The sequence below is a fragment of the Triturus cristatus genome, chromosome 7 (genome assembly GCF_964204655.1).
Source record: "Triturus cristatus chromosome 7, aTriCri1.1, whole genome shotgun sequence".
Taxonomy (NCBI): Eukaryota; Metazoa; Chordata; class Amphibia; order Caudata; family Salamandridae; genus Triturus; species Triturus cristatus.
Window position 1 is genome coordinate 72,360,265 of NC_140590.1, and position 13,102 is coordinate 72,373,366.

At 46.5% G+C, this 13,102-nt stretch overlaps 1 protein-coding gene across 1 annotated transcript in view; it reads left to right on the forward strand.

Annotated features, from left to right (window-relative positions):
• The first annotated feature begins 533 nt into the window (after window positions 1–533).
• The window catches only part of LOC146808853 (phospholipase A2 inhibitor and Ly6/PLAUR domain-containing protein-like), a 120,451-nt gene continuing 107,882 nt past the window's right edge, over window positions 534–13,102 (forward strand). Inside the window, exon 1 of the mRNA XM_085614244.1 lies at window positions 534–642. Within this exon, the coding sequence (XP_085470370.1) occupies window positions 591–642 (52 nt within the window). The 5' untranslated portion in view covers window positions 534–590. The remainder of the gene's footprint in view (window positions 643–13,102) is intronic.

A 13,102-nucleotide genomic window follows, 5' to 3' on the forward strand; every position in this document is an offset into this window, starting at 1 on the left:
AGCAGCCCCCACTATGGTAGACACTCGATAAGGTTTTCAAGCAGCTCCCACTTTGATGTAAATCAGGGGTCTAAGGCACCCCCTTTCTTTATAGGATTGTTTACAGTGTCAGGGACTTTTGGAAACCACCTAGAGGGTGATTGCTATATTGCTCATTATAAAAGTATTTTCATTTAATTCCATTCCATCATCTCAACGATGGCCTCAGATGTGTGTTCAAAGGGCGCTCTGCAACAATGTGCTTCTGCTGTCACCAATCCGGCGCGCGGACTGTCTCTGCGTGACATAAGGTGAACTATTAGAAGAGGTCTGGGAGCATGGGGAAGAGGGGAGGCGGAGGTCTAGTCCCTCCCCACAGGCGCACTCTGATTTGTAGGCACAATTATTTGTTTTGCAAACAAGCTCAGCAGCAGCAGGATAGGCAGATGACGCCAGTTATGGAAATGAGCCTCAGACACGTGACCTCATCAGAGACTCCCTCAGAGGAGCAGGTAAGTGTATAAATAGCATCTTTCCCCGCTGAGAGCAGGCAAGAGAGAAGAACTTCACCTCCCGAGGGCTGCATATCCAGCTCCATCCTCTTCATCACCATGAACGCCTTCATCCCTTGCCTCAGCTTCCTCTGTGCCTTCATGGCTGCAGGTGAGCCCTGAGCTCTCGGACTTTTCTTTCCAAACTTTATTTATTGATTTTATTGCATAGATTACCAGAGTGCAGGGGCATGCAAAATTACAAATATGAAAACAGTATTAAAAACATATGATTGGTTCTGTTGCATTTGTGGATGTTATTGGTCTCATTCAAATTCACCCTGTTCTTTTTTGTGAGGCTTGACATATCTTTAATTTGCTGATAGCTTCGAGCGGACAGACTGGGCTCCCATAAAGATAGGAGATGAAAGGTGACCAGATTCTTTCTCTCTGGCAGCTAGTTATTCCATGGCATGGATTGATAGCTTGATCCCCCATACTCTGGCATTATACGACTGTGCAGCCACAGCATTTTTCGTATTATTAGGAATCTGCCACATGTGCCACATAATCCAACATCTGCTGCATTATCTGAAGATGCTAACAACAAATAATTTTGGTTCCAGCTCTAACGGTTCCACAGTTACTAAAGATGCAGCGACACATGTTGCTGCGCTGGGGAAGGCCCTCTTCAGAAGTTGACTGGTCCCAGTTCTCTTCCTTATTGCTCTGTTTGGGGGCTGAACTGGTAATAATGAGCTGCAACACATTCCAGACAGTGCTAAAAAGTAAAAAACAAAACAAAAATGAAGTAATACTATCGCAAAATGTGCCGCATTATGCTGTATAATTTGCCTTTTCTTGCTGCATAATTTACTCAACCCTGCCACATGATTTAGCCTTCCCTTGCTGCATAATTACACTGGACCTGGGTAAAATTAAACCTCTATTTGGGGGAGGTGGGGAGATCCAGTAAGGCTCCGTGTCCTCCACCCCTCCATACGTCTATTCTACCAACGGCCCTGCACGCTACCCCCCTGCGTCCAATTGTTCGTCTCCTTTGAACCCTGCCTCGAATACATCCTAGTCATTTTGGAACATGTATATTTGGAATGAAAACCAAGGGCCATATCATACATATGGCACATTTTCCTTGTTTGTGCCAGCGGCACCACTTAAAAGGTGCGCCCGTCGCAAGCAAGGAAAAGGCACCGCATTAGGATGAATGTGCTGCCCCCAGGGCAGCCGCAAACTCACGCTGCCCCCAGAACAGCGCATTCATGTGAAATATGAAGCAGCTGCTTTGAAGCCTCTCTGTGTTTCACAGTGCAGGCGGCACTCCACCTGAACTCATAAGGGGGATTAGACATCCCCTTGCAGGCGGGTGCCATGAGTGACTGCACCCAGCTGCAAGGGGATGTCTGGGGGGTCTATGGGACCCCTTTACCCCTCTCGAGCGCTGTCAGCAAGGGACACACTGACGGTGCACCACCTTTTAGGTTGTGCATTGTCAGTGCACCTCCTGACAGTTTCTTTGCCCTTAAGCCCACATCTGTATTATGGCGCAAGCACAGAGGCAAAGGGATTCCCTCATTTGCATGGGGCCTCACCCCCAAGCTATTGAGAGAAAGCTTTATGTGCATCAGCGCTATCGGTATTACAAACAGGGATGTACAAGCATTTGTGGCCCCTTCAGTAATACCAAAGTGTCCAGGGGGCACGCACAACAGGTGCAAATGCCCTTTGCGACCCCCGGGGCACTTATGTAATACAGCTCCTGGTAGTTTACGGTCTTTCAAAACCACAATTCCCTCAACTCGGATTCGACATTAGCCTTCTGATAGTCAGAATTCATGACAACGCCATGATGCGTCCGAGTCCCTGCTCACCATAGACTTTAAACAACTAACACATTCTTCCCGACAGCTGTGTGGTTCCATCCTCGCTACTTGGGTCAGGCCATGGATGTCTCAGGAGAGGTTGGTGATCGAGCCATACATTCACCCCCCACAAAGGCTACATAACTTACATTCCTTATAACATCTGGCAGTGGCTGCATATTCTAAAAGAATGTGTCTGTAAATGAGTAAACAAGCACTGGCAATGCCAGTAAGTCTGGCTTTAAATGAATGTTGTATTGTAATGTTAAGTATAACAAGTAGATAGCATGGCAATGCATTTGCATTTGTGGTGGAGCAAATAACTGTAGATAATATTGGTGTAGGTTAAATGGTCAAGTGACAGTTGCAGTGTAAAGCCAGACATAAAAATCCATGTAGGATAATGACTGCCTGCTACCATCTGTGCTTCTGCCAGAGAAAAACACCATCAATTATCTAGTTATCTAAGACAATTTAATATCATGTGTGTGACCTTGACAGTTCAACCTCAGGCAGCTGGATAAATAAATACAATGATCAAAGTTGTGTGAAGAGCGTGTTCAATTTGTTTGTGGAAGCACACAATGTCTGCTAAAAAAAAAACATATCCTCTTGGCTCCCAACATGTGGGCGGAGCCAAAGCCCCTCTCCTGGGGATTCTCACATAATTGTCTGGTGACAGCCAGACCGTAGAAATTCTCCAACTTGAAAATTGGAATTTCTCACTCCTTTTAAGCTTGCAAAGGTCGTATCGCACGTGCAAACCATGACCAGCACCTGTGGGATTCAGGGGGAAGACGCCCTCTGATACTTTTAATCATTCATGTTTGTTCCCTAAAGCAGCTGGTGTCTGGCTCCTTGAGGGTGCACCCATACCGGTGATGTTCGGAGCACTTACACTTAACAGCACAGGTAAGGCATGGGCCGAGCTACAGTGGTGCAGCTGATACAGTGGCACTGAGGCCCAGATGGTTTGGGTGGGGGGGCTACCCTGCACCAGTTACAGTTTCCTTCATTGGCCTACTTAACAGATATCTTTTGATTGAGTAACCAGAACCTGTCACTGTTTATTCTACATGGAGGGGGAGGATTGGGGAGAGCAAGGGTCTGCTCATGGACAAAGGGGTTAGGCAAGTTGAAAGAAGAGAAAAGCTGAGAAAAGAAAGATAGAGGAGAGGATGGAGACATAGCGGGGAGTGCATGGATGATAAAGAGGAGGGCAGCTAGGGGACAAGGGAAGAAGGAGGATGAGGAGAAAGGAGGACGGAGTTATGCAGGTGTTAATAGAAATATGCATGAGAGAATAGAGACAGGCTGGTAAGAACAGAGAGGTACAGGGGACAGTGAACACAAGGTGATGAGAGATACAAGATAGGATGAAGAGGTACAGAGAAGAGCGAGTAAAGGGGGTTTAGACATACAAGAAAGGATGGAGAGGTACATGGAACATTGAATACAGGGGGAGAAGAGGTATAGGAAAGGATGGAGAGGTACAGGGAAGAGATAATAAAGGGTGTGTAGAAATGTAGGAAAGGCTGAAGAAATACAGGAGAGACCCAAACAAGATAGAAAAGAGATCCAGGAAAGGATGCAGAAATACAAAAAAGAGCAAATAAACTTGGCAAAGACATACAGCAAAGGGTGGAGAGGTACAGAAGAGAGTTAATAAAAGGGCTGGAGAGATACAGGAAAGTATGAAGAGGTACAGGGGAGAGCAAGCAAAGGGGTGGAGAGATTCAGGAAAGTATGGAAGGGTATAGTGGAGAGTGAATAACAAGGATAAAGGAGTAGAAGAGAAAAAGAAAAGGATAAAGAGGTACAGGGGAGAGTTCCTAAAGGAGTGGAGAGATATAGTAAAGAATCGGAGCAGTGCAAGGGAGAGTAAATAAAGGAAGATAAAGGAGGAGAAGAGATACAAGAGAGGATGGATACGTACAGGGAATAGTTAATAAAGGGGATGGATAGATACACCAAAGGATGGAGAGGTACAAGGGAGAGCGAATAAAAGGGGTGGAGAGATACAGGAAATAATGGAGACATGCAGGGGATAGTCCATGGGGTGGAATGATGCCGGGAAGGATGGGGAGGTACAAGAGGGAGCGAATTAAAGGGGTGTAGAGATACTAAAGAGGATGGTGAGCTATAGGGGAGAGTGAATAAAGGGGTTGAGAGATACAGGAAAGAATGGAGAGATATAGGAGAGGATGAAAAAAGGGGGAGAAGAGACCCAGGAAAGGATGGAGAAGTACAGGAAAGAGCAAAAACAAAGGGGTGTAGAGATACAGGAAAGGATGGAGAGGTAGAAGGGGAGAGTGAATAAAGGGGGTGGAGAGATACAAGAGAGGATGGAGAGGTATAGGGGGAGTGAATAAAGGGGTGAAGAGATACAAGAAAGAATTGACAGGTACAGGGTTAGAGTGAATACAGGGGGTGGAGAGATACAGGAAGAGTGGAGAGGCACAGGGGTAGAGTGAATAAAGGGGGTGGAGAGATACAGGAAAGTATAGAGAGATATAGGAGAGACTGAAAAAGGGAGAGAAGAGACCCAGAAAAGGATGGAGAAGTACAGAAAAGAGCAAAAAGAGAAGGTGGAGAGATACAGGAAAGGATGGAGACATGCAGGGGATGGTACAGGGAGTGGCGAGATGCAGGAAATGTTGGAGAGGTACAAGGGGGTGTGAATAAAGGGGGTGGAGAGACACAAGACAGAATGGTGAGCTGTAGGGAGAGTGAATAAATGGGGAGAAGAGACCCAGGAAAGGATGGAGAAGTGCAGAAAAGTGCAAAAAAAGGAGGTGGAGAGATACAGGAAAGGATGGAGAGAGACAAGGGGGAGCGAATAAAGGGGTAGAATATATACAGGAGAGGTACAGGGGAGAGTGAATAAAGAGGGTGGAGAGATACAGCAAAGGTGGAGGGGTACAAGGAAGAGCGAATAAAGGTGATGGAGCGATACAGAAAAGTATGGAGAGATAGAAGAGACTGAAAAAAGGGTGAGATGAGAGCCAGGAAAGGATGGAGAAGCATAGAAAAGAGCAAACAAAGGGAGGGAGGTAGAGATACAGCAAAGGATAGAGAGGTACTGGAGATAGTTAATAAAAGGGGTGGAGAGATACAGCAAATGATGGAGAGGTACAGAGGAGAGGGCATACAATGGATGGAGAGATACAGCAAAGGATGGAGAGGCACAAGAGAGAGCAAATAAAGGGGATGGAGAGATATAGGAAAGTATGGAGAGATATAGGAGAGACTGAAAAAAGAGGGAGAAGAGACCCACAACAAGGATGGAGACGTACAGAAAGTAGCAAGAAAAGAAAGTAGAGCGATAATAATAGTAATAATAATAATAATAATAATAATAATAATAATAATAATAGTAGTAATAATAATAATAATAATAATAATAATAATAGTAATACTAATAATAATAATAATAATAGTAATAATAATAATAATAGTAATAATAATATTAATAATAATAATAGTAATAATAATAATAATAATAATAATAATGATAATAATAATAGTAATAATAATAATAATAGTAATAATAATAATAGTAATAATAATAATAATAATAATAATAATAGTAATAATAATAATAATAGGCATTTATAAAGCGCACAGCTACCTCAATCGAGTTGTCCGGGCGCTAGCGCTGGAGACAGCTGAGTAGAAGAATCAGGCAGCTAATTCCTTTGCTTAAAGAGCCAGGCTGTCAGTGGCTTTCTGAACTCCTGCTCAGAGGTCAGCATACGTAAGTGGGGAGGCAAGTCATTCCACAATTTGGCAGTCCCCACCGAGATTGACCTGCGCCCCTGCCTGGCTTTAGAGAAGTGGGGGACAGTAAGGTAGCGTCGGTGATTGGATCTTAAGGACCGCTCTTGGTGGTACAGGCGAAGTCTCTTCCTCAGGTAGCAAGGGCCCCTGCCCTTGTTGTCATGAAAGGTAATGATCAGGGCCTTGTATTCAATCCTCTTGGTGACTGTGAGCCAATGGAGTTGTTTGAGGTGCGGGGAGATGTGATTGCGCAGTGGGTACTTCCGGACAAGCCTCACCGCAGCATTCTGCACCATTTGCAGCCTTCTGATCAGACACAGAGGCAAGCCCAGTTAGAGGCTGTCAGCGTAGTCAAGGTGAGAGGTCACAAGGACATGAAAGCGTGGTCCTTTGGCTTTCTTCCGGCGGGAAGTCCAGGACTTTTCTGATAGTTCTCATCTTTCCAAAACAGGCAACCGAGACTTGTCAGACTTGGGCCAAAAGGACTAGGTCATTGTACCACCAGACACCAAGGTTTTAGACCAAGTCCTTAGGCACAGGTGGGACACCGAGTTTTCCAGGCCACCATAGGCCTGCGGGCGGGCGGGCGGGGAAGCTTGATTAAAAAACCTAAGACATCTGTTTTATCGGCGTTTAGTTTTAGGAAGTTTCCATTCATCCAGATCGCTATGTCTTTAAGACAGTCTTTGACAGAATTGAAAGCTGCAACAGTGTGATCTTTAAAGGAAAACACCAGTTGTTTGTCATCTGCATAGAGATACCTTGAGCCCTCTTCTAGCAATGAGAGCTGCCAGTGGAGTCAAGTAAATATTGGAAAGTAGCAGGCTTAAGGCTAAGCCTTGAGGAACTCCACAGATACAGAGATATAGGAAAGGATGGAGAGGTACAAGGGGGAGCCAATAAAGGGGGTGGAGGAATGCAGGACTGGATGGAGGGCTGTTGCAGGGATTCTGCTTATGCACAGAACTATGCGCAGGAACCCAGGACCTCAGAGAATTGTGGTGTACCAAAAACTCCCCTCAGAACCCAGAACCCCTTATCCGACTAGCTTAGTGTCCCATTCGTTATCCGAGATCTAGCTCGGCGGCCCCAATGTATAGACAACCCAGAACAAGCGACGTAGAATATGCTCAGGAATGGTAGGAATCAGAAATACCTTTTCGTTATTATTCTCATATCAGTCCACAACAGAATAAACAGAGACACGGTTAATGTTTAAAGAGTTTAATTTATAAACCTAGTGTCCTAAGATGCAGTATTTTGGCTAACATAAGCAGACAAATGGTTACGATCAGAACCATCAGCATTGTTACAATACCATAGAAAATGAAAGGAGCAATCATAATAACATGACAGTGGAATACAGCCACCCTCCTTTCGCTAGCAAACTAATAGTATTATTATTAGACTAATAGAAGGTCTCTAGGCTTGAATGGGGAACCCCATACCGTATAGATCAGCTTAGTGGAATCACATCACAGGGTCAGCTAGGCTCTCTCGTGGGAACATTCTTCTGCCGACTAACCCTAAAACATGCTGCACTGCAATATTAAAAAGCACTCGTCTTTCAGGTATCTGCAGCTGCGTGCATGTTATGGCTAAATAGTGGTACGATCAACCTGAACACAACAACATGCACCGTCTAGCGACCCAGACTGGTTCTTAACACAATGTACAGACCAAGGTCACTGCTCACTGTTAAGGATGTTAAACAACAGACAGTTCTCATGTGAAGCAAAGTCGAGTAAGCATTTCTCAATTAATAACATGTGACAACAGTGTCGCGTGCAAAAGCAGCAGAAGCATCAAGATGGCTTTCTAACATCTAACGCGGTTGTGCTAACTTAGCATTGTACATAGGGAGATAGGTATCATCACTACAGGGATATTGGGGAGAGTGATTAAAGGGGGTGGAGAGATAAGTGAAAGGAAGGAGAGGGAAAGGGAGGAAGGCGATAGAGGAGAGAATAGAAAGATAAGGGGAGAGTAGAGGGCACAAATGGGAGGGTAACGTGATACAAGTAGTAAAGACCATGATAATACAAAGGAAGATGGACATGGGAGGGAAAGTGGAGACTGAGAGGGGAGGAGAGATATGTGAAAATGGTGAAAGAAAGAGAACTGAGAGAAATAACAGAATTGAAAGGTACGAGTGGAAGAGAAGCAGAGAGAGAGAGACAGCAGAGGGCAAAGGGAGGGTGACAGATGGAAGGAAAAGAGAGAATATAGAGAAAAGAGGAGGAATGTATTAGAGAGTGAAGACGAGGTAGACAAGCATTGGTAAATGCATTAGGTTTTGCCTATGTGATTAACAATAAGCTGTTTTTTGGTTGTCAGTTGTAGCTTGGGGAGCAGTTATATACAAAATAGAACAGATTAGAGTGCTTTGCCTATTAGAATCAAGGTTGTTTCAAAGTAATTTGCATTTACATTTTGTCACTTGATTTTGGATTTATATAACCATTTCCAGTAATAAAATAAATGGGTGAAAACCATAAATAAAGGAAAGATTTCAGACAAAAAATTAACAGTGCTCCTAAAATGAAGCAAAAAGCCTTGCCCTGTTCTGCAATCTAATTCCATTCCATTTTATTTCCACTCGGCAGCATCGCAACTCGGCCCCAGGTCCTTCAGCTGAGCTTTAGGGAAGGGGATAAAGAGGTTGAATGGCTGCTTTCGAAAAACCATCCGCATTATACCAGGGTGCGTGCCAAACCACAGCAAAGGCACCCAGCAACAAAGCAAGGATGGGCTAGGGTGCGTGCCAAACCGCAGCAAAGGCACCCATCACCAGAGCAAGGATGGGCTAGGGTGCGTGCCAAACCGCAGCAAAGGCACCCAGCAACAAGGCAAGGATGGGCTAGGCTGCGTGCCAAACCGCAGCAAAGGCATCCATCACCAGAGCAAGGATGGGCTAGGGTGCGTGCCAAACCGCAGCAAAGGCACCCAGCAACAAAGCAAGGATGGGCTAGGGTGCGTGCCAAACCGCAGCAAAGGCACCCAGCACCAGAGCAAGGATGGGTAGGGTGCGTGCCAAACTGCAGCAAAGGCACCCAGCACCAGAGCAAGGATGGGCTAGGGTGCGTGCAGCAAAGGCCCCCAGCAACAAAGCAAGGATGGGCTAGGGTGCGTGCCAAACCGCAGCAAAGGCACCCAGCAACAAAGCAAGGATGGGCTAGGGTGCATGCAGCAAAGGCACCCAGCAACAAAGCAAGGATGGGCTAGGGTGCATGCCAAACCGCAGCAAAGGCACCCAGCAACAGAGCAAGGATGGGCTAGCAAGGCACCCAGCAACAGGCAAGGATGGGCTAGGGTGCATGCCAAACCGCAGCAAAGGCACCCAGCAACAGAGCAAGGATGGGCTAGGGTGCGTGCCAAACCGCAGCAAAGGCACCCAGCAACAGAGCAAGGATGGGCTAGGGTGCGTGCAGCAAAGGCCCCCAGCAACAAAGCAAGGATGGGCTAGGGTGCGTGCAGCAAAGGCCCCCAGCAACAAAGCTAGGATGGGCTAGGGTGCATGCCAAACCGCAGCAAAGGCACCCAGCAACAAAGCAAGGATGGGCTAGGGTGCGTGCCAAACCACAGCAAAGGCACCCAGCAACAAAGCAAGGATGGGCTAGGGTGCATGCAGCAAAGGCACCCAGCAACAAAGCAAGGATGGGCTAGGGTGCATGCCAAACCGCAGCAAAGGCACCCAGCAACAGAGCAAGGATGGGCTAGGGTGCGTGCCAAACCGCAGCAAAGGCACCCAGCAACAGAGCAAGGATGGGCTAGGGTGCATGCAGCAAAGGCACCCAGCAACAAAGCAAGGATGGGCTAGGGTGCGTGCCAAACCGCAGCAAAGGCACCCAGCAACAGAGCAAGGATGGGCTAGGGTGCGTGCAGCAAAGGCCCCCAGCAACAAAGCAAGGATGGGCTAGGGTGCGTGCAGCAAAGGCCCCCAGCAACAAAGCTAGGATGGGCTAGGGTGCATGCCAAACCGCAGCAAAGGCACCCAGCAACAAAGCAAGGATGGGCTAGGGTGCGTGCCAAACCGCAGCAAAGGCACCCAGCAACAGAGCAAGGATGGGCTAGGCTGCGTGCCAAACCGCAGCAAAGGCACCCAGCAACAAGGCAAGGATGGGCTAGGGTGCATGCCAAACCGCAGCAAAGGCACCCAGCAACAGAGCAAGGATGGGCTGGGGTGCATGCCAAACAGCAGCAAAGGCACCCAGCACCAGAGCAAGGATGGGCTAGGGTGCGTGCCAAACCGCAGCAAAGGCACCCATCACCAGAGCAAGGATGGGCTAGGGTGCGTGCCAAACCGCAGAAAAGGCACCCAGCAACAAGGCAAGGATGGGCTTGGGTGCGTGCCAAACCGCAGCAAAGGCGCCCAGCACCAAAGCAAGGATGGGCTAGGGTGCGTGCCAAACCGCAGCAAAGGCACCCAGCAACAGAGCAAGGATGGGCTAGGGTGCATGCCAAACCGCAGCAAAGGCACCCAGCAACAGAGCAAGGATGGGCTAGGGTGCGTGCCAAACCGCAGCAAAGGCACCCAGCAACAGAGCAAGGATGGGCTAGGGTGCATGCCAAACCGCAGCAAAGGCACCCAGCAACAGAGCAAGGATGGGCTAGAGTGCGTGCCAAACCGCAGCAAAGGCACCCAGCCACTGCAGCCTATGTTGTTCTTTGCTGAGGAGAAAAACACATGCCTTTTCTGTTTGAATTGTTCATGTGATAAAAGTTTTGGGGCACCGCTCCAGGTCTAATCCTTATAGCTCCAGATGCAAATACTCACTCTGAATGAAATCCTGTCAAAAAAAGCGAGATGAGGTTTACTATCAATGTAATGTTATGAGGGGCAGGGCATGGGGACCTGCAGTCAGTGCTTTTCAAAGAGCCCAGGGGAGTGGCGTGCATGGTAGAGAGGATGAGTGCTGGAAACGCTTCAAGAGGACGTACAAGATCTGCAATAAGAAGCCAGTGCATTCTGGTAGTTGTAGTCTTTAGTGTACGACACATGAACCAAATGAAGTAAAGGGCATTGTAATTATTAATTGTTAAAGAAAATCCAGGGACTAGACATTTCCTGTTCTGATGACATGGAGTTATATAGCGTCCCACAGAGTTGTCAAGTGGATGCGTGTGTGGCACTCTCCACCAGGCATGGCATTCTGGGACTTGCAGTTCCTCTCTGATCGTTACAAGCATTGCCTAACATTCTGAACATCAATGATTTCCCCAAACATTAACGGGAATCTGTGTGCTTGTGAGACACGCTTTGAAGTATTTTATTTTGCATGCTTTTTCAAAGGGGGGTGTGTTATGCTTCAACCTAAAAATGTGCATGCCAATCAATAAAACCAACTTGCAGATTGAGGGCACTGCCAGTCTAAATTCAATGTATTCTTTTGGAGAGCAAAAGGGATTGCGATTTATACTGGAAAAATGATTTCAAGCCAGTACTCCGTGCTTTTGAGCCTTTAACCCTGCTTTCTCAAATGGAAAGACGGATGCACTGCAAATTGGGAAGACATGTGATTTTAATTGACTCCGAACCAGATCACAGCACATTGGAAATGCAGATGTTTAGCGCTTAATGAACAAAGCCCAAATATTTCACTGCCTTTTGTTTCAAGTTCAGATAAGCGGCTGCTCAGAGTACTGTGAAGCCATTTTAAGCTGTAGCCTCCCTCTAGGGTAATGGCTGGGCTGGAGAAGAGTCCACCTGGACCCTCCAGAGACCTGTCGGGCAAAGCGATCTTGTGCTAAAAGAGGGAGAAGTAACAGCAAAAGGAGGGCAGGGGTGAAACAGGGCACAACATTTCCACACAAAGTGGATGGGCACAGTACTTCGGTGATGGGAACTGATAAGAAGCCCCTTTTAAGATATTTTAAATACAATAGATTTCAGGTGAAACCTAAAATAAAGAGAGGCAATACAATAGGACTAGAGTGATGCAGGAGAACAGAGGTAGAGGCCAAGGGCTAGGTGCATTGCAGAATGGAGATATGGGTTGGGAATGAAGTGGGAGAAGTGGAGATATACAGGTGGCAATATGGAGTGCAAAGTTTGGAAAAGGAGAGACATAGAGGAAGTAAAAATGAGGAAAGTGGAGATTTACAAGGGAGAATGAATAGAGAAGAGTAGGTAAAAGTGAAGGTATATGGGGGACAGATGATAGAGATTGAAGGTGGTAAAAGAAGTTCAGCAGAAGAGATAGAGAGAAGACAGGCATACTTTACAGAACAGCAGTGGAAAATTGAGAGCGGACAAAAGGACAAACAAAGGGGGAGGGAGGGAGAGTCAAAGATGGGAGACTGACAGAAAAAAGAAGAGAGGAAGAGATTGTAGCAATTCAGGGACTAAGGTGTGAGTGATACAGGTGGCAGAAGCATAGCTATGATTCGCTATATTTAGAGTAGTAGGTTCTGGGGCATCAGTGCCGATACAGCATGTTCTCCAAAGTAAAATTTGCTTCATTACAAACAGAGCCACACTAAAGCAGGCGATGCAAATTTTGTCAGACCTCATCTTGTACGGTGTGTAGCAAGCGAGCAATCCTGACCACTACAAGCAAGGCCCATGGGAGGGGGTTCCCCAATACATTTGTGAAAAGATAGAAAAGTGTATTCAACAGCAAATGTTTCCTCATATATTCAATTGTGTTAGCTTTTAATGCATAGTAAATGATGACCTTACAGTACACAAGGACACCCAGTCACAGCCCCAGACATGCATTTGGAGAACACAACAAGATACCAAGCATGAAACATGAATTTAAATATGACATAAGTGCATACACTCACTGTTAAGAATGACCAAGAAGCTGCGAACACAATGTAAGAACATTTCTAGGAATATTAGCATCCTCCACCCCAATAAGTGGCACAGCAGAGCCTGCTTTGGCGCAAGTGGCACCCAATGCGACAATATGTTAAGGCGTCGCTCCTCCAATGACCTAATTCTCCACAGACTCCCTCACTATCACT